Genomic DNA, 22,771 nt, shown 5'->3' on the forward strand with positions numbered 1-22,771 from the left:
GTAAATGCAGTAAATTAGAATAACTGCCTTGTATAAAATTGCTCTCTCAAAATGGCTGTAGCGAATGTCTTGAAATAGGCCTCTGTCTCTTTAAGAACCTCTGACCCTTTCTGACACGCCCCCTCCACACGCTGTCTGTGGCATCAGTGGGGAGGGGGTTCTGCTGAGGAGCAGTGGTTGGTTCCTCGGCTGGTGACGAAAGCTCGGAGGCGTCTCCAGGAGGTGGGGGCGTTCCTAGGAGGACTCACGGCTGTGGCTACAATAGAGTGTGGAGTGAATGAATAATGACTTTATGTAGCACTTTGAGAAACACGTGACACAGGATGATAAATGCAATAAGTGTAAGCTGTTGTTATTTATGAGGCCACAGTCCTTCACAATATATGCGGCCCGCGACCCGCCGTGGGGGCTGAATTTCGGCCCTCGACCCGAACGACTTCGACAGCCCTGGTCTAACGGTGCCCAGCCCTACTGATATCTGAACCACACCGAATCTAAATCACAATCTAATCGCACTAGCCCCGCATTGCCCAGCCCTAAATACCAGAGAAAGCATAAAGATAAAAGGTTAAATTTCTTGAGCTTTGGGACGTCCCGTTGACAGATTACGTTGCTCCGCCTCAGAACTGTGAGCACCCGGTGAACTGCAGCAGCAGCTGGGACCCTCCGAGTGAGAAAACAAACTGATTAATTCACCACATGAAAGTGAAAACAAACATGGCATTTGAATAATACAGTCTGGTTGGAAATGGGACGCCCGGAGTGCCTTTGTGCGGTGGAGTGCGCTCCTTTAGCCGTCGTACAAAAGAGGGTGACGGGAGAGAGAGAGGAAGGGAGGGGAGAGGATACAATAGGAGGCAATAGAAAGGCAAGGGAAAGGCTAAAAGTTGGACCCAGTGGGGAAAGTGTAGAGATTTAGATAAAGAGGAGATGCGGAGAGGGAAGATGTCGATGTACAAGTGCAATACCGCACGATTCTTAAAGACACAATAGAGAAGCAGAACATTTGAATACATTATAATGACCGCTTGTGTGTAACGCAGACACACTGTAAGCAGATCGTGATGATAGAGACTTGATTCAGTGGGAGCCTGGAGACTGTTGCTATGGGCCTAATGAGGAGTTAATGGAGAACACCTGGAGCTGAGGCTGGGGACGCATCATGAGTGGACCGGACTGCGGCAACAATACCATATAACAATACAACAAATAGAAACATATCATTTGAGATGTGGCGATAACTCTGTAGATATTCTCTATCATGACATGAAGAAGAAGAAGAAGAAGAAGAAGAAGAAGAAGAAGAAGAAGAAGAAGAAGAAGAAGAAGAAGAAGAAGAAGAAGAAGAAGAAGAAGAAGAAGAAGAAGAAGAAGAAGGTAGCGGAGGAGAAGAAGAAAAAGAAGAAGTAGAAGAAGAAGGAGGAGGATCTTCTGCTTCTTCTTTTTCTTCTTTCTCCAGGAGGAGGAGGAGGAGGAGGAGAAGAAAAGAACAAGAAGAAGAAGAAGAAGAAAAAGAAGAAGAAGGAGAAGAAGAAGAAATTATTTATAGTACCTCTCACAGATAAAATTACAAAGTGCTTCACAATGGATCACAAAAACAAGTATTACAAGTACAGAAAATTAACATTGAAACAATCACAGCCTGAATTGTACAAAAGAAAAAGAAACAAAAAGTTACCCAAAAAAAAGCTTGATTAATCAAATAATGAGGGAAAAACAAGCCATACAATCATGTCTCTTTAAGGTCTTAACCTGAACCAAGCCCATTTTCTTGGCTTCACCCCAAAAAAACAAAACAAACAAACATCAAAATAGCTATGAAAATGAGGATGAAAACACAGCAAACATGAGACAAAAACATGATAAAAAAAAAGCAATGAAAAAGCAACAAATAAAACAACAAAAACGGGACACAAAAACACAACAAAAAGCAACCGAAAAAGAGCAATGAAAAAGTAACAAAAACGCTTCAAAAATGTGGCAAAAACGCGGCGACAATGTGACAACAAAGTCACGATCACTTTTGTAGGTCTTTGCTTTCATATGAGGCATCACACTGTTGCTCTGCAGTTGAGAAGCATTTAGATTTGGGCAATGCCGAACTGGAACAAAAATGCACTTGGTTCAAGCGGGGTTAAGAGGCTAAAAGTACACTCACCAAAACAAAAGTCACCACTTGGTTTTAACTAACTGTGATCTGGATTTTCTGTCGTTAAGTTGGTCAGGTCTAAGTTCACCGTGTGTGCCTAAAGAATGAGATCAGCTGACCACCTGCACATCCTGTATGACCAGGTTATTCCATGGATTTCTTCTTCCCTGATTCAGATGACAATGCCAGGATTCATCAGACTCAATTGGTGTGAAAGAGTGGATCAAGGAGTGAGAAATGGCATTTTCACACATGGATTATCAACCACAGAGTCCAGATCGTAACCCCCATTGAGAATCTTTGGGATCTTCCATCATCAATACGAGATCATGGTGAAAAATAAACGCAACAATGAATCTTTTGACATTGCAGAAGCTTATTGAAGTTTCTCAAACGGGTTCTTACTGGGAATGGTAACTTATCTTATTAGAAATCACACCACTTTTAAAACTAAATATCATTGCGTAATATCCAAAGTAAAGAAGGAAATTGGTCCATCTTGTATATTTAAAAGACTCATTACCAAGAAACACAAGCAAAACACCGTAACCGCTTTTTAATCTCCTTAACTAAATAAACGCAGCATTACACAATACTAAAGGTCCATAAATCACCATATATCCCGACTTTATAAGTGCAGTGAGCGCGATGCACGTATGTTAAAGGTTTAGCAGTTGCAAAAATGGCCGAGTTCCTGCTGAAACTAATTGATTGAAATGAGATAATGACAGCTTTTCCTGTGGCGAAATTACCTCCACATCCTCCCGGGAACAGAAACACCCCGCGGGCCGCTGCAAGTTATTAAGAGAACCCAGATGAGGTCGGGGAGAACGGGGGAAACACTGGAGGTGAGAGGCAAGAAGAGCCGGGACACTTAGAGAGGTGAGAAAGATGGGGATGATTTAAGGGGAAATGGTTTGGTTTAGGCGATTGGCTGGACAGTTTAACTTTAGATTTAAGGTCAACTAACAAATCATATGGGGATGACTGTGTCCCGAAATCATGATAATAAAGCGTTAGTGCAGTTGCCAAGACTGTTTAAAGTGCGGGCGGGGAGCTGCTGCTGACTTCCACTGAGCTTATTGTCGGACGGTGGAAGGAATACTTGGATGCTCTTCCCCCAACTAAGGACACGGGAGGGGACTCATCCATCACCTAAGCTGAAGTCATCGAAATGGTTGGACAGCGCCCGGGGTTGGATGAGATCCGGGCTTGAGTATAATTGAAGTCTCTGGATGTTGACTGTTCTGGATCTCTGCAACAAAGCTGTTTAAGAAAGGAGACTGAAGGGTGTGTTCCAACTGCAGGGGGATCACACTCCTCAGCCTCACCGGGAAAGGTCCAGTCCAGGGTGCTGGAGAGGAGAATCCGACCACTAATCAAAACCTCGGATTCAGGAGGAGCAGTACACTTTTCATCACGGTCGTGGAACACTCGAAAAAGATGGATTGCTTACAGCGGCCTCTCCAGAGGTCTTGTTCAGGAGTGAGTAGGGCTGGGCAATTAATCGAATTTTAATAAAGGTCAATCACGATAATCGCTTGGTGTGTTTTAATCGAGGAGAATTGGCCAAACAAACAGGAAGCACGGATGATACATGCGGCAGCGTGAGGAGAGGACCTGGTGATTTTAAGTGTAAAATCAGCTACGGATGCAAAGCTTACCTTCGAAGGGGAAAACTACCCATTGCTATTTGGACCATGTGGCCGTAGATTAGCTGGACTTTATCCAGTGAATTGTAAGTTTGATCTTCTTTTATACTTATAAATGCGCTGTTTACGACGAGTATTTCTTTATGTATAGAGTAAGTTGTTTGCACTTCACTCTGTAAGTTGTGGCTTTGAGAGGCTCTGAAGCCAAGCCATGCGCCAATTCTGGCTTCTGACATTCTTCAGACATGTAACTTTTTGGCGTCTCCTTTGCAGATGTGTTTGTGTTGCGTGGGCACTGGGCAGGTGAGGGAATGTTGTACTGTGAGGCTAAAAGAGTGGAGCTTGTTTTTTCTGATAAGTTAGCTGCAGGTTCCAGTTTGGCCGCAGCATCTGTTTACTTGTAAGTCCAGGAAAGGCCACATTCGTTGTTCATTTCTTTCCTTAAAACACAATAAATGATCCAATTGAAAATCGAGATTGATCAATATGGGGAAAATAATCTAAAGTGAGAGATTGACAGACGGATCAGTGCAGCGTTGGCAGTGATGCGGTCGCTGTTGCAGACAGTCGTAGTGAAAAAAGAAGCTTTTAAAATAAACTTCTTCTGATGGACATGGACTTTTTTTTTTTTTCCTCCAATGGGCTTTGCAACCACAGAGTAATCACATGAACAAACTCAAACCGGTGAGTTCAGGTTTGTCTTGCACGGTGGTGGCACAAACTTATGAGTGCAGATTTTTGATTCTCAGCCTCTCGGTCATAGGGATTTCTATTGTCTATATAGAGCAACTTTTTAAGTGCTGCATAAACAACCACCACTTTCAGAGCTCGCAGTAGCTTTTCTTTATTCATCAAGTTAAGAATCCTCCTCTCTAACGCACCTGGCGCCTACTATAGGTGTGCAAAGTTTATCAAGACCTTGACGTCAAAGAAAAAACAAACAATGAATTGAACAATACCCTATTGCTAGAGGTGTGGCATGCTTTATTTGTGTAGATTTTTTAATTATCAGTAATATCAATGTGTGTGTAGCATTCATTTTGCTCTTTTTGCATAGTGAAAACGGGTTGAGCATGAGAAAAATACTCTAAGAGGAAAATATGGTTCAAACTGTTCGGATTTAAGGTTAACTAAACAGGATGTGAGGAAGTGGCTGGTTTTCTAATGAGGGTCGAATGGGCACTGTGGCTTCATACAGGGCATATAGTGCAACAACTGCAGCCATTTTCAATGTATTACTAAAGTGGCTACAAGTTATGACAGATGTATTATTCAGGTGTTGCTTACAGGCATGTCTCTATTTGTGCGCAGAGATCCAATGCAAGCATTACTCATCAACAATGTAGCCTTTAGCATTTCAGTGCAGTCAATACTTCCAAAATCTTAAATTCCATGGCATAATGAATAACAACACTGCCATTTAAGCTTAGGATTTTTGGGATTTGAGGTGAAGGGAAAAAAGAAGAATGGAAGAAGAACAGCAGAATATGGGAACATAATAAAGCACCTTTTTACAAGAGAGTGTAATGGTAACAACAATAAGAGAACTTAAACATGAAATGGCCAGAAACGCTTTGACTTGTGTCGAAAAGTGCTATACAAATAAGCATCCATTCCAAGCTAAAACGGCAACTACTGTAAATGCCAAATTTATTTCAGAGACATTGGCAGTTAACCAAAAATCTTTACAATATGACACGTGCACATAATTAAAAAATAGGCCGGTAGATCAGCTTGGGAACTATGCAAGAATGATTGTTGATACTAGATGCAGCAGATTTGAGACTTTCGGTGGAACAAGATGCCGACCACAGTTAAGCTCATTTGTGCGGAGGGGACCAGATGTGGAGCCGTGAGGCTGTGCAGATCGAGGTGTGGAGGAAAGGTCAGGGAAATTTAACAGGTCAGATCTCCAGTGAGAGGGCATATGTTCGGTGAATTTACAGCAATCTGCAGCTAATGAGCAGCTCTGCTTCCAGACGGAGGAGTAAAGGAGCACAGGAATCTATGACTTCAGTAATAGTATGGGATTGTAATCAAATCCAAATATGTGCTACTCTTACAAACATGGAGGACCTATATACACTATGGACCTGTATCATGCACTCCTACTCGACTATCCCTGACCAAGATATGGCTCAAGATTTGATTTTTTGCTTCAACAATAGCACATCGAGTAATATGCTCATGTCTCTAAAAATACAAAATGCAACGTGAAAATATTTCATATCAACCCACAAACCACATAGTCAAGGCTGTGTGTAAAGAATGGCATAGGATTACCACGTATTGAACTCGCACAGATCCTATCTCCAAGTGTCTGAACTCGAGTCTGTGATTTTAAAAGCCCCTCTTTATTTTCTTTATCAGCTCCGATCTGTCCCTCGGAGCGGTGCGTCCGGTTAGTGCCACAGGAAGGCCTCACACAGCTGGGACTTTTTTCATGAAAAACTGAACTGAACTGAGGGAAATCCTGTTGATATCTATCTATGATGGTAAATAAAGGCCCAGCTCTGAGTCACGTTAGCACCAGCGCACGCCTAATGGGTCATTCACTGGATTATAACCAGACCACAGGGAGCTGCAGACATGTAAAGGTGGCACATAAGGGAAAGGAGATGACCAATTTAAAGCCACAGTGTGTAACATTTTACACAATGTATTTCATTATTTGAAAAATATCTGAATAAAAAATGTGTCCTTCAGACTCAACTGTAACTTTACTGAGAGCGGGACCTCTCCAGCTCGTCGCCATGGAGATCTTGACTAAAGGCAGCATTTTCTGTGTCTATAGTTGGTTGTATTGCTTGCAACTTTATAATCCCATTAAAGAATATCGATCACTTCTAAAACATGAGAAGAAGATATGTGTGCGCGTATCTTTTTCTCCAACAGTGGTGTCAGGAAGGGCGTTGAGTAAAAGCATATAAATCATAAAAGAAAGAACAGCACAAAAATAAGACCAAGAAGGAAAAACTTGAACTGCAAACATAAAATGAGCGTGAAATTGCGAAGCCTTTCACCTACTCTAAGCTAAGTAAGTATGTGACAACTACTTTGTGATAATTATGGGAAATCCTTATAAAGCCTTTACTAGTTGCTGGAGGTGTTCGGTGCAGTTGCCGTGTCTCATAAAGTTTAATATCACACAGCAGTACATCCCAAACCACATAGAGATAAACCAAGGCCAAAAGCTCCTCTGGCTGGACACCCTGCTTGCTTTATACTGCACTGTCTCCTCCTGGAAACATTCACAATAACTTTATCGAAAACACAACACAAACAGGCCGCAAACAAACAGTAGCCATGTCGCTCCCATGTTTAGACCACCAGCAAGAGGTGCAAAAGATGGATATGTCTCCCGAGCAAGTCTCACCACTTGCATTCAAACTGTGGTTTCAATGTAGAAATGAACTTATTTACCATGTACACTGTTAATCTAGGTTAGGGAAGAACGATAAAGATCAAGGTCAATGCAGTCAAGTGGAGTCTGATATCACCAAGGCCTTCACACACAATGCAGTAGAGTTCAACTATAAAAGGCATGCTTTATTTTAAGAAGACACCATTTAACTTATTTCTTGTGATTTTAGCGCCAAGAACAAATTGTCAAACGCAACAGAAGCCTAATCAGAAAATGCTTAAGAACATAATTTTAAAAACGTGATCATTTTAATGATAAAAAGCGGCCTCATGTAAATACCTTTGTATAAAAGTCTCAGTCGCGGCACGTTGGTCTTGGAGGATGAAACGTCGTGGATGAACAACAGCACAGTCAGGAGAAATAAGTGCGTAAATCCCTTCATTTTTGCGGCAGTGATAATGTTCGTTAGGTTTTTATTTCAAAAGTGAATATACCAGCGCGTGTGGCCAGATATAAAGTTCACAACATGTCCGGACTGTCTCTCTTCCCGCGTGCGTAAAAAGTGCGTCTCGTTCCGGGGATCGACTCTGGCTCCCGAGTCTCTCCGCGCGCAGCGGCAGCTTCCAACACGAGTTTCAGTGCCGGAATGAGAGGCAGAGGCGCGCACCACGCCTCTGCACTGGAGAGAGAGAAAGACAGAGGGAGAGGGAGTGAGAGAGGGGGAGAGAGACAGGAGAGGGCAGCCAGTTTATTAACCGAAAGACGCGCAAGGAGCATTGAGGCATCTCCTTTCTTCAACAAATCTGCTCGGCTGGTACGCACGTTCAAACAGGGTTCATCCATTTCACAAAAGAGTGGCCATCAATTTCAACAAGATTCCAATAAAAAGGTTTCTCAAATAACCAACATAGCATCTCTTTTTAGTTTTTTTGTAAGAAGTACTTATATAGGAAGGTTTTGTTTTGTTTCTTAAGAATTGGTTGGACTTCAAGTTACTTATATCAATGTTTGTTTTAAAGGAATAAGCCACCGGTTTTGTATAACTACTGAGATATGTTCATACCTGAGCTTAGACGAGTTGATGCGTAACTGTCTGGTCTTTGTGCGTTCCCTCAGTCACGCAAAAACACCGAACATATTGTTTAGCCTCTCCTCCTCTCCTCTATGGACTTAAACAGGGGTGAAGTTTGAAGCGACCAAGCTCTTCCACGTTTTCCCTATTTAAATACGGTTACGTGAGTAGCTACATGATCCAAGTCACACAAAATTAAGCATGTTGATTTTCTAAGCAGATAAAAAGGGGAACTATATTGTACGGCGTAATAAAACCTTTGGGGCACTTTGACGTCAGTGCAGACAATTCTATAGGAGTAAAAATATTACTGCCCGTTTTGTGGATTGTGTAACTACTCATGTTACCTCGTATTTGAATAGGGAAAACGTGGAAGAGCTTGGTTGCTTCTAACTTCACCCCATAGAGGAGAGGAGGAGAGGCTAAATGCTAACAGCATCTTTGGTCTTTATGCTTGACTGGGCGCACGCGTAAAGACTTAAGCTCAGGTATGTCTCGGAAAAACAGTGGCCTTTTCCTTTAACTGCATGACAAACGTTATAAACCTATTAAATGTGGCAAAAGTTTTTTTTTTCTGTTTTGCATAGGACCTCCATGAAGCAATAAACTCCACCAACAGCATCTCTTCAGTTCACAATAAACACCTGTGTAAGAGCTTTCCATGGCATCCGTGTGTCCCCATCCTCCTCTCTCTCACATGTCTGTTTACTTGACCTTCTCCTTTTCTCCTCCTCCTCTCCAGCTCCTCTCCAGCTCCTCCGGGACGTGAGCTGGAGTTTAATGAAGATGTTGGGTGTATTTGGAGCAGCTCCTCTCTTTCTGCATCTATTCACACAGGACAGGGCCAGCCTGGGCCACAGAGGGGGCTATTGAGGATGTTGGACTTAGAGCAACCCCGGGGTCTTTGAGTGGCACTTGTTTGCTCCCATCGGCTCAGTGTACGCAAGGGTGATGGGGGTTGGAGAGGTACACGCCACGGCATGCTGGGAGCTGGAGTTGACAGCTCGTCTCGGCGCTTTGTTGTTGATGCCATGGAAGAGGGTCCCGTGTCAACTTTTGTCCCGTGGATCAGAGACAGGACAAAGAGTTTGCGGTTTGATGTGTTCATTGAGGGGTGGTGCATCTCACGGCATGTTTGATTTTGTATTTGAGATTATATTCACTAATTATATCGAAACCAAAACAATTTTACATCTCAACATCTTCAGGTTCCAGGTGAAATACTGTATCTAAAACTTTTGGCACTACATTAAACCTGCACTGTGTCCAAAATGCTTTGTAGTTTCAGGCTACATTTTAAAGGGATATTTCAGGATTTTTGACATAGGGCCTCATTTCCTAGTTATCCAGAGTGTTGTTGATTTTTGGAGATAGTGTATATATATATATATATATATATATTTTAAATTCATGCAGTCCTTATATTTGAAGTTTAGCGGTGCTCGGCTAGTGCTAGGCTATGCATGTCTATGGTAACTGTAGCCTGCATTAAAGGATATTTTTTAGAGGATATTTTGGAGGACTACCTGATGATTTTGAAGAGGTTGTTAAAGCAGGCTAGTTACCATAGACATGCGCTAGCACCTCTAAACTCTTCAAATATAAGAAACAAAAAAAAATCTCAAGAAATCATCAACACTCTGAATAACTAGGAAATGAGGCCCTATGTCAAAAATCGTGAAATATCCCTTTAACAATGTTTAAATACCTTTGCCAAATTTGGACAAATGTAATACAGCAACTAGAGCTATTGTTGAATGGGCACAGTTAAAAGTCATTGCATCACTTATTAAATACAGTGCATGCCAAAAGTTTGTGGACAATATGGCAGTGACTTGTTTTGAGTTAGTAAAATGATCCCTGAAAAATAAAACAATATGACAACGTTCCATAGACTCCACAACATAATTGTAACATCTATTGTTTCCAAACGACAAAACCCGTTCCTCATGTTGACACAACTAACCTCTTTATTTTGGAGTCATTGCGTTGTATTTTGGGAAACATTTACTGATGAAGTAAAGCTGTTCTCGTCCTCTTTGCCTTTCAAGTCTCAGGTTTCTGTGGATTTGAAACGGCAACAACAGAGTATGATGGTGAATGGCTATTTCAGCACCATGTTGTCTGTTGGAATTTTGGATTGATTGTTTTTTGTCATACCTTTTTGCTAAATCTTTATGAGAGTGAAATCACAATCACAAAAACTGTAAAAAGTCTTCTCTCTAAGGAGGCTCTTGACAACTCAAAATGCAGGGGAGTGGAAACGCAAAATGGCCACATCTTATAGTATTTTGGACTTGAACATAATTGGCAATAACATTTGAAGCACAGTTGTCTGGGTCTTTTTCCATCCCAGTCCTCTCTGGTGTGATTGAAGTTGCCCCAATGGTGTTTTTGTGTGCGACTGAAGTGCTCTCAGCTCTGCCTGCTCTGATTGGGCCAAGCGCTCTTCTCAAACTATGCCTTTTGAAGCGCCAGCAGGCAAAAACAAGTGCGACAAAAACTTTCTGTGAGCCAGGATTACACCGTGTAAAAAAGGAACAAAATAACAGATTAGCCAAGTGGACAAAAGGCAAAAAAAAATAAGATTGGTAGAAAGAACACCCATAAACAGGCTGAAAATGGAACTAAAATATAGCTGGATTGAACTTTCCCATATGCAAATCCCCCATGTCTCCAGGATGCAGGGCTCTGCCACAGCACTGGTCCTATCAAGAATTATTAAGAAATTGGTGCTTAACTTGAGCAAGGGAATTTAAACTTTTATTTCACACAGTATTAAAAGTTTAGTCACATTGGATTTGAACTCAATTTGAACCGCACTCATCATTGATTGTAATAGGATAGGTCTTTAATGTCGTTGCAAAGTTAATCGAACAACGAAATTCATCTTGAGAGCACTCTCTTGCATAACAGCACGAAAAACATAAAACATCAATAAAAGAATCTGTATAAATATCATAAAAGTCATTTCAAATGCTGACCAGCGATTTACTCACTGGCCTCATGACAGGTCCAGTTAAACTTTCAATAGGGCCTTCACCGCCCTGGGGAAGAGGCTCCTTCTTAGTCTTTCCCTCTGGGCCCTGAGAACCCTGAGATGTCCAGAGGGAAGTGTTTGAAAAAGAGCGGATATAACTAGCCCTGTTCTTGAGGTGAGTGGAATAAATCTGCTCAAGAGAAGGTAGAGGGGCGGCAATAATCCTCTCTGCAGGCTTGACGACTCGTTGCAGGTCTTTCTTGTCCTCCAAGGAGCAACTAGAGAACCACACGGTGCACCCATATGTGACCACGCTCTTTATAGTGCTATGGTAGCAGTTGGTGAGGAGGTTCTTTGGCAGAGCAGCCTTCCAGAGGGACCGCAGGAAGAAGAGCCTCTGTTGACCCTTCTTCACCATCTCCTTGGTGTTTGTCCTCCATGTTAGGTCCTCGGAGAGATGGATGCCAAGATATTTAAAGCTCCCCACCTGTTTGACCTCCTCCCGGTTAATCCTCAGACCAATGTGGTGACAGTTTTTATGTTTTCTAAAATCAATAACAAGCTCCTTTGGTTTTTTTCGTATTTAGGAGCAAGTTGTTGTCACGGCAGACTGATCTGTGAGTGCCCCGACCTCTTCTCTGTAGGCGCTCTCATCATTGTTTGTAATTGCCTCCACCACGGCTGTGTCATCTGCAAATTTGTATATGTGATTGGATCTGTGAGTAGATTTAAAGTCTGAGGTGAAAAGACAGTACACAAGTGGGCTTAATACACAGCCTTGGGGGACACCGGTGCTAATAGTGATGGTGGAGGAGATGAGGTCTCCAAGAATCACACGCTGTGGTCTGTTGGAGAGGAAGTCTATTATCCAGTGATAGCATCGTTCATGTATTTATTTCTACTTGATTAGGTTGCCCACTTTACCTTTCTAATAAATTACTAGAAATATGTTAAAAGTTTCCATTGTCTGGTTACACAAAATATTGCTGCTTGAGAAGAAAAACATGTAGAATAAACATACATTCAGCAGTCCTGTGGTACTTCCTCTCAAAACCACTTCTTCGATTCCTACATGTCACATCCAATTACAAACAACACATGCATTGGTCTCCGACTCAGTTGACTCTTATACATGTGTCTTCTATAGTATGTCTCTGTAACCAACCAAAACGCTTCTCTGATTCCCTGTATCCTCACGGTTGTGGTCTGCTGTCTGATTATATGGACATGTGAAGTGGAAGCCCGTTCTCCAGGCCCTGTTATAGTCCTGTGGGTCTAAATTATGCTCTTCATGTTGTCATGGCGGATGAAACACAAAACCACTTAGCTGCGTCTTGACATTGCGTCACTTTGACAAATGCAGCTGGTCCTTAGCACAGAGATGATTGGGACGGACAGGGCAGGGGTTCATGAATTCTCGATGTGGGAGTTTCAGAGAGAGTGATATCAAATGTGTTTGAGGAGCAGGAGAGGAGACAGCTGGAGTGTCTGTTATGTGTGGCTGTGGGTTTTTTCATATAAATGTTTTAACTCCACGCAATCAGGAAGGAAGAGACCTGTGGAAGGACACTCAAGGGCACGAGCTCAGGGGGCAGTGACTGGTGCTGAACTGAAATCACTCATGTCATAACTCGAGTACCTTACCTTGTCCCACAGTGCGGAAATTGCACCGTTGCACCAGCAAACATATTTAACAAGGCAACAAGTGGCAAAAATACTAGGTATAGTAAAATAAGAAACAAAAAAACTATTCTGACGAGCTGCATGGGCGTCCCCTGTCCTTAGTGGAAGGAAAAACTCAAAAACCTAGTGGGAGAAAAAAGAAACCTCAGGGAGAACAACACAAGGAGAGATCCACTCCCCTACGGACAGGCTATAGATAGACCCAGGGCTGATGGGGCCAAGACCGCAGAAGAACGTCCAGTCCTTGTTGGAGCTTCAGTTCTTGTTGTCCAGTCCCTGTCTTGGCTAAGGACATTACAAAAGTTTGCAAAAAAGGAGTAGGGAATAGACCCTTCCATTATGTGTATGAACAGGTCTGTTTGCATCTGTGGACAAACGTGTGAGTGAATGTTTTGCGAGTCTGTGTTTAGCTGAGAGACAGATGCTCTACATATGGCGCTATATGGAACAGCGATTGCTCTGATTTGAAAAACAGGATGAAAACGCAATTGCTTCCTGATTGATTTGCTGTAGACAGGTCACAGGACATATGATTGCTGTCCAAATTTGAAAAAGAAACAGATGTTTTGCCAAATCAGGGTCTATTGGGGGCACAAAGTGTAGCTCCACACATCACGGCCATATGACCAAAGAGATTATAATCATTGTTCCTAATTTGAAAGTTCTGAGTCATGTCTGTAGCCCTGATGAAAGAGTTAGATGGTGGCGAAAGCTTGTTTTGATTGAACTGAAAGTTGTTTGTGAGTATTTGGCTTTAATAGACTCTGAAATCTTTTGTTCTCTAAATACAAAGAGCACATATGGTATTGCACATATGGCGCAGTGATTGTACCGAACTGAGATGTGAGTGAGAGGCTGGACCCTTTGTAAGGCAGGACGGGTTTGTTTGGCTTCTGTTTAGTTTCAGTCAGCTGCCTTTCTTTCAAAATCGGAACAGAAATCTGAATATAAAGCATAACAGAGGATAGAAGTAAATGCATTTAGTAATAGTGTACATTGTGTTTGAAATGACAAAATACAAATTCCTCATTCTACCTTTAAATATAAACTTCATGCTCAGTTTTTCAGCTGAAGGGATGTCGGCCTCCATCACTGTCCTATGTAGGTTTTGGCTTTGACTCTTGTACAGTTGTCATAAACAGATCAAGGTCAACACTCATGAGAGCTCCCAGTGCAACACGTCCATCTTCCTAGTTTAGAAACGTCACTCAAGGCCGGTTTTCTGGCAGGGCTGGAGTATTGGAGTGTTAAGTGGGAAATCAGATGTGAGATTCTGTTGCATTTGGACATATAACGTTGCATGTAAAGTGTTTAATAATGGTTTGGCTCTTTGTCAGAAATGTGCTTTGTGGGGAGTAATCCATTGTGACTTGGTTTTATGTTGAAAGCATTTATGGCATTTAGCCTTCAGAAGTGTGTAAGAAAGCATCTCAATGCAACTGTGGCGTCATCAAGGCATTCTTGTCTTGGTGACTCAACTGCAGTATATGATGGACAGTGGGAACCAGATGTTTACATAAGCTTTATAAAAAGACACATTTGCATTTTTTCCTCACTGTCTGAAACCAGAATTAACTTTTCTTTGCTTTTTTTTATGTCAATTAGAATTTTAAACATAATTCTATTTGCTATGCCAGAAGAATGAGAGATAGAATTTTCTACACAGTTTTATATTTCTTTTTACAAAACCAAAAGTTTACATGCATTTTATTATTATTTGGTAGAATTGTCATTAAACTGTTTGGGTCAAACGTTTTGGATTTCCTTCCAAAAGCTCCTGCCAATAGTTGGCAGGAGTTTTGGTCCATTCCCCCAAACAGAACTGGTGTAACTGAGCCACATTTGTAGTGTGCACATGCCTTTTCAGCTCTGCCCATACATTTTCAACTGGATTGAGATCATGGGTTTGTGACGGTCACTTCATAACACTGACTTTGTTTTCCTTAAGTCACTTTGTAGCCAGTATTGGCCATTTGCTTTGGGAATTGTCCATTTGGAAGACCCATCTGCGCCCAAGCTTTAACTTCCTGGCTGATGTCTTGAGATGTTGCTCCAATGTTTCCACATAGAGCTCTTTCTTCATGATGTCATCTATTTAGTGAAGTGCACCAGTCCCTCCCGCAGCAAAACAACCCCACAGCATGCGGCTGCCACCCCCGTATTTCACAGCTGTGATGGTGTTCTCAGGCCTGCAAGAGACCCCCTTTTTCCTCCAAACTTGACGATGGTCATATGGCAAAAAAAAAAAAAAAATCAATCTTTTTTTTTTTTTTTCACAGGCTACAGGAAATGTCTCAAAAAATTAAAGTCTTTATCCTTTTTTTTATTTGCAAACTCCAATCTGTCTTTTTAATGTTTCTTTTGGAGTAAGAGCTTCTTCCTGGCAGAGCACCCTCTCAGCCCATGTCGGTACAGTACCTGGTTCACTCTGGATAATGACAAACTCTTACTGGTTCAGCATCTTCACCAGGTCTTTTGCATTTGTTCTTGGGTTGATATTCACATTTCAGTGCACAGCACGTTCATCTCTGGGACATAGAACCCGCCTTCTTTCTGATCTGTATGACTGGACATTTATATCATTGTTTGAACCAATGAACCTGGCATCTTTAAGTGTCTTGAAATTGCACCCAAGTTTGAACCAGACGTGTGCTTCCAAGGTCATGACATCATCATCTGTGCTTTCCCAAATTGTTTAAAGGTATAGTAATCTTAGTGTATGTAAACATCTGACTTTGTAAAAAGTAATTAAAAAAAATTAGAATTCTATCACTCAAATGTCGTCTGACATTTAGCAAATAGATTTTTTTATTTTGTATTTTAATTGACCTAAAAAAGGAAAAGTTAATTCAGGTTTCATGAAAAAAATGATAATTGAATAATTAAATGATTAAATTCATTGTCTGCAAAAGACACATCCTCAATGCCGCTGGGGCGACCTGTAGGAGCAGTGAGCTGCCAGCGTGGGCCGGCGCTTGGGGACCCATCTCCATGATGTGCAGCCAGGCAGGTGGTCAGAAACACCTTGCTGGAGGATTCACCTATTGTACATGTTTTTAGTTGTAAGGGAAACCGGAGTACCTGGAGGAAACCTATGCAGACACGTAAGAACATGCAAACTCCACACAGAAAGGCCCCGTCCCTGGTGGGAATCGAACCCGGACCTTCTAGCTGTGAAGCACGAGCGCTAACCACTGTACAACCGTACCCCCCAATCATAAGAATGTGTCTTTTTATAAAGTGTATGTATATGTGTGTGACGTCTATCCATCTGTCTAAGTCAATCTGATGATTCCAACTGCAGTAAGCTTGGCCATTATGATAATTATGTTTTGATTCCTCTAAACATCCCTAAGTGACATTTTTTCATTGGCCCTAATTGTTTCCGTACGTGTGTCCTCCTTGTGTCGGCTTAGTGTTCAAAGATTACTCAAATTCTCCACGGCTGCATTGTTTCTGGCATTTGGCTGTAAAACTCTCCACACACGCTGTTTCTCTTCAGCACATGTGGCCTGAGCAATAAAGGGCATATTTTTAATTTAGTTTGGTTTGGGGACAACTTTATGCAAGTGAACACAGTCAGCAAGGGGGCCGCTTTGTAGACCCTGGGGTGCTCCTGTTGCCAATTCAAACTGATTATGGCCTGACCTGCACCACTGAACCTTTCGACTCACACGAACGCATAGAGTCTTGGAGTGCCATGACCCTAAAACTGACCACTGACCACTAACCACTGCCAGACCTGCAGAGCGACCACATGGGGACACGCAGGGGATGAAGCCATGCTGAAGCATGAGGAAGCCATTTAAGTCTGTTTGCTCTGCTCTAAGTGCCGTGAAACATGTCAAGCCTTAAATGCTTCTCTCTGAGTTTGTGACATTAAGGTCAGCAGAAGCCAGATCTCAATATGTCCAGTTGTTTTTGATCTTTGACATTTTAACATAATAGACTTGACGTGGAGTATCGCTGTTGGCTTCTTCAAATGCCTCCTGGTAATCGTTGTTCATTTAAACCATCTATGTTCAAATCTGGAGGACAATAAACCCTTTTCAGTCAGAAAGGAAATGCTCCGGCTAAAAGTTCCCAAATTTCATCTGTCTGCAGTGCTTTTACATAGTGTTGACAGGTTAAATAAATAAGACTAAAAGGGCATTGTTTTTGCTGTAAGTGTGAGTCATTTCGACACAGCCGTAGCCACCAGCGTCCGTCCCGTGAGTCTTATGTAATTTCCTTAAAGGATCCAGCCTGACCCTTAATTTACTGCGGCTCTTTCCACACACCACAAAGTTCAAACTGTCCGTTCACTGTAATAATGATTACATCCAGGTCCTGACAGCAGCTGATTTATTTGTGCCACGAGGCGCAACAACACCACATACCACCACGACCACGAGGGACACAAGTGGAGCAGATTTTGCCTAAGGTAGAATTTATCATTTATTTTAAGGGAAAATCAATTGCTAATTTGAGATCGATCTTTATGTTCGTTTTTAAAAATGATGCCAATCAACCGTTCTTAAAAGATTTAATTTTTTTTGTTGAGAACAATTGTAGATTTCCATGACTCAGAATCATAAAGTGTGTTTCAATCCTTTCTCTCTTGAGCTCCACACTTAGAGAAGCAGCTTTCCCGATATGGATGCTTTTCTCTGTCCCACCAGAACAAGGACAACATACTGTAGGTCATGTAGGCAAGTTTGCTTAGGCGAAGGGCTGATTTGTTTCTTTTTCTTCATGTCTTTACATGTAAGGCCGGACCTCCTCATGATGACCAATCATCAAGAGGTATTTGATCTCAATTGTGTGAAATTGTATAGAATATATACCATGACCTATGGTCCAGATTTTACTCTCAGGCCTGACGTTGCCTACCCCTTCTGTGGGTACTAGAGTCCACTTCTTGGATGATGCAGAAGTCTATGCGTTGTGAGCTTGTGATATTGATCATCATGTTTTTCTAGTCCTGCCACCATTTCCCCAAGGCCTTGGTCTGGTCAAGTCTCGGTCAGATTAAGTCTCTGCATTTGTAGGTAACTGTAGGAGAGGACAGCAAGATTGTCAGCGAAATCTATCCAGTTGTTGAGTGAGGGTCCACTGTAATCAATAAAGGAAAAGTGAAGGCAGCCAACCTTGTCCTGGTTTCATATTGGATGGTTCCCCTTTGTAAAGAGCTACGCTTGAGTTGCTGTTAATCATTGTATATTTGTCTTGTATTGTTAAGTTATACTTTATTAACCTCTGTAGAGAAATCTCTAGAGAAATTTGTTCTCCGCATTTGACCCATCCTCAATGTCACTGGGCGACCTGTAGGAGCCGTGAGCTGCCAGCACGGGCTGGTAAAACTTATGGGTAATGCAAAGGTGCCGGACCGGCAAAACGAGATTGCTTAGAGTAGCTTTAAAGGGACTGGATGCAAGTTGGTCATTTTATACTCACTGCCACCTCAGGTTTGCAGGTTCTATATTAAACTCATGCATGACGGCACTTCGGACCCAAATTATTACCTTTTTGAGTGACAGTGCAGGATTTTAGAGGTGAACAGGTCTGGACTGCTGGAACATGTAGATACATAATTTTAACATTTTTAAACTCCATATAGTTCCTTTAAACATGGATGGGTATCTTAATTTGCAATTCCATATCAGATCCAGACTCAATATCAATTGTATATCTTATTTATTATTATATACAGTAGAGAAAAGAAAATCAGATCCGAGGCACACAAAATCAGTTACTGGTGAAATTTATTCAACTCCAACGCGTTTCAACTCACTACTGAGTCTTTGTCAGGGCAGTCCTGCTGTCCTGACAAAACTCAGAGAAAATAAAAAATATCTCATTTTCTTTTCTCTATTTATCCTCTGCCTACCCGGGATCCTGTAGAGCACCAAATCGCTCACACTTTTGGTGGATCCGGCGAGCGGTCCTACAGGTTGTTTGTATTATATACAGTAGTTGAAATCTCACACTTGACCTTTCCTATATTTTTTGCCGTCTTGACTGTATGCAATCTTTCCAGAAACACCACATAAATTGGAGATAAGGTTTGCTTCTTCAAACATGTGGAGATGTCCGGAGAGGCCCATTCATTATGCTTTTTGTTCCGGTTCGAAATCCCAGTTGAGTAATCTGTGTTGTCCTCACCCTCCTGTACCTCCGCTAAATCACTGCTCCTCTCTGCGCTGTCGAGACCAAACTGCACCGAAGAGAAGAATTACTCTGGAGTCCTTATCAGTGCAAAGACAATGCACAACTTGTGTTAATAGTTTGTGGAGTAGCACCAGGGGTCATGAAGGATATTTTTCTGCTTTCGAAAGCTATTGCTGTGTCTATGGCGTATTTGAAAACTCAAGAGAAAGCGATGTTTAGGTGCAGAAACCTATTGTTTAGTCAGTGGTGCCGTTGTGGAAACTATGAGCCACATTTCTATCATCCACTATCCTTTGGCTCAAGGCTAACAATAAACAACATGAAGGACAAATCGAGTGAAAAGTTAAATTTATGTCAAGACACGCACACACTTGTTTCCCCTCCATGCACCAACGATTGTCCAGCTTCCTACCTGATGAGACTGTAACTTTTTGGGGTTTTACTTTTGTGGATTCCAATGTAAATGATGCTCAAGCTGGACATTATGTGGATCAAACCAAGCTAAACTTAACTTTTATTTTCCCACAAAGGCTTCACTATTCTGGGCCTGACACCACATTCAGATTACAGCCCCATATCCCAGGTCAGGACCTCTTAATGAGGCTGATGTGAATGAGGTCCCCGTAACATACATATATTTACACACTGGTGGTTCTGGCTCTCCTCGGTGACCCATGACCTCTCCATCACGCGGCCCACTGTTTATTTGTCGATTCCGTCGCGCAGAAACACATCCATCATCACTGTCGGAATGGCTCAGTCTCTGTGCGGTAACTCGGGGTGAAATGTGTGTGTCAATATTTAGTCGTCATAAAGTCAGATGTGTGTGGCCCTGTATGACTTGGCTGTACCTCAAACTTAAGGGAAAAAAACAACCTTTTACTGATGTGTTCGATAAGATTAATGAAACAAGACAAAAGTCAGCTTGATTTCACAGCAGGAGCAAACCACAAAAGTCCACATTATGCCTCCATTGTACTATTTCAGCCACAGACCACCCTCCTATCTAGCAAACTCATCCTTTCTCCTCGCCTTTACCACAATCCAGGCCCTTAGAGGTGATATGTTCCCTCTGTACGAGTTCTTCTGCACATTTGCTCATTGCTGTAACAGAACATTTCAAAAAGTCTTAAAGGGATTCTTCTTTTATTACGTTCATTATGTCTTCTACCGTAAAAAACGAATTGTTGAATGGATATTTCAGGATGTTTTACATAGGGCCTCATTTCCTAGTTATCCAGAGTGTTGTTGATTTCTTTTTAATTCGCGCAGTCCTTATATTTGAAGGGTTCAGTGGTGCTAGGCTAGTGCCAGGCTAGCGCATGTCTATGGTAGCTAGTAGCCTGCATTAAAAACCTCTTCAAAATCATTGGGGAAGTCCCTCAAACGTTGCCATATCTGATTTGTAGAAAGCTCCTTTGTCCATGTGTAGTAATGCCGGCCACAGGTAAACAAACTACTGTAGATCCGGAAACCTAGCAGATCACTCCGCCACTGCGTATCTTACAACCAGGAAGCTGATGCTGCTCAAATACAAGTTCTGTTAAATGCAAAATGATTATATTTTTAATAAATATAAAAATATAAGCACAGACATTTATATCGGTAGTGTGGTGTTACAAGTGATTTGCCTCAGTTGCACTGTGCTTGGGTCAGACTGTTTTTAATGCAGGCTACTAGTTACCATAGACATGCACTAGCCTAGCACTAGCCTAGCACCACTAAACCCTTCAAATATAAGGAGAGCATGAATTAAAAAAAAAACAAAATCTCCAGAAATCAACTCTCTCGATTACTTGGAAATGAGACCCTATGTCAAAAATCCTGAAATATCCCTTTAAGCCTTGTCTGAGCGGTGCAGAAACACATGTTGATCCATTTAGCGCGTCGTCGTCTTTACCGCTCCCAGATCCGCAGTTTCCCCCAAGACCAATTACGACTTTAGCGCCCCCCAAAGGCCCCCCCAGCAAACACTGATTTATGAACAAACACTAAAATCAAGAAATGCAACTAAAAACAAAGTATGTGTGGACAAAAAAGACAAAATTCCTTTCAGTATATTGTATCGAAGGTAAACTGGACACTATGCGTTGATTGAACATAGTTTTACTTGAAAAAAATACAATGGGTTTTGGGTTTATTGCTGGCCTACTTTTTGTAATTGGAGCTTGAAAATGAGTAATGGCTGTAACGGATGTGTGGTGAATGGCGAGCCAAAAGCGTGTGAGTTGCAATAGATCTGTTTTGGTGCAAAGCTTTGCTCAGACAGTGCGTTTTACCATTAAATATTTAGTTCTTATAATACAACCACATTGCCTTTTCACATAAATCATCCCTGTTCACTGTCTCTGGCCTCTCCTCATGACATAAAGTCACCTTTTTGTTTATTTGTAACTCCTAACAAGCACATAAAATTGACTATAGATACTGATATAAATTTGCTGTTCTTAAACTTGATATTCATAACATCTTTGTCCCAGAACTCCTGAAATTTTGCTCCAAGGAAAGAACTGTCAAAGTGCACTATTTGTATTACTTACAGGCATCTTTGTCAGGCTCAATAAGAGAAAATCATAATTGAGTAATGCAGGCTTTAAACCTTCAGTATATTTTATCAGATGCAACAATTTCCAAAAGCAACATCTAAAGTGGATTTACTGAAATAATATTTTAGCCATAGTTTGAACCGTAGCTTTGAAAACACCTCGAGGCACCGCTCACGAGCCAACACAATCAATCCTGCACTACCCGCGGTGACTACTTCAAATACCTCAGTCAGAACACGCATTTCAACAGTGAAGTACACACACAGCTACTGGACAAATACTGGCGCTGTGTTTGATGCCTGTTGCGCGCTAAAGGTGGCCTGTTTTATGTCTCCTTACGGTGCCATGATTTCCCACCAATGAAAGGAGCATAAACATTGTACCACCTTAAAATTTATGACACATTAAATTTCTTTCCATTGAATTCCAGTACATCCATCATCATTATGGCTTTTGTAAATAATCAGCAGTGCGAGGCTCTGCTCTGGTCCCGTCCCGCGGAGGCCAGAGGAAAGACTGTGTTTGGGCATGTGTGTGAAGGGAGATAAATTATGTCAGCAGCCAGTGTATGCATCTTATGTCCCACTGGCCTGCGCATGATGTGTTACAATGGCCACAAAGTGTATTTAAATATACTGGCATCTTTTACTAAGTCACAAATACGTAGATGGATTCCTTCCACTTTTGCTATGTTTGTACTTGGAACATTTAACATTGGAGAAAGTGCGTTCTTAGAACAGATTAGAATAGACAACTTCAAAAGGTCTCACTTTATGTTGAATAAATGTTGCAGCGTTACATATTGAACTCACTCCTCTCCTTTCAGAGTCTTTATCAGCTCCACAAAATTCCTGAGTATAGTTTTACCTTACTCTCTATCTGTCCTTTCATCTCCTCTCCTATTCCTCGTGCCCCTCTCACACTCCCCCCTCTGCTCCCCTGGCTTGGTCCTGTCTGTGCCTCTGTACCTCCAGCAGTAAACCCTCTGACCTGGCCCGCTCAGGTGAGGCCAGGTTGGGACGTTTGAGACGGGACAGGTCTGATTGGAGTGGACACAGATTGTAAATCACTGGGTTTGGGTCTGTATAATGGGGGACATCTCTCTTTCACTCATAGAGTCTAGTGAAATGGATCTCAACTCGGATTGGTAACATGTGGTGGCACAGGTCAGGTGA

At 41.9% G+C, this 22,771-nt stretch overlaps 1 protein-coding gene across 1 annotated transcript in view; it reads right to left on the reverse strand.

Annotated features, from left to right (window-relative positions):
- sema3bl (sema domain, immunoglobulin domain (Ig), short basic domain, secreted, (semaphorin) 3bl) overlaps nucleotides 1-7,646 on the reverse strand; it is a 67,439-nt gene extending 59,793 nt beyond the window's left edge. The window contains exon 1 of the mRNA XM_079557764.1: nucleotides 7,505-7,646. Coding sequence (XP_079413890.1) covers nucleotides 7,505-7,607 — 103 coding nt within the window. The 5' untranslated portion in view covers nucleotides 7,608-7,646. The remainder of the gene's footprint in view (nucleotides 1-7,504) is intronic.
- Between the last annotated feature and the right edge of the window lie 15,125 nt (nucleotides 7,647-22,771).

The sequence above is a fragment of the Gobius niger genome (assembly GCF_951799975.1).
Source record: "Gobius niger genome assembly, chromosome: 6".
Classification (NCBI taxonomy): domain Eukaryota; kingdom Metazoa; phylum Chordata; class Actinopteri; order Gobiiformes; family Gobiidae; genus Gobius; species Gobius niger.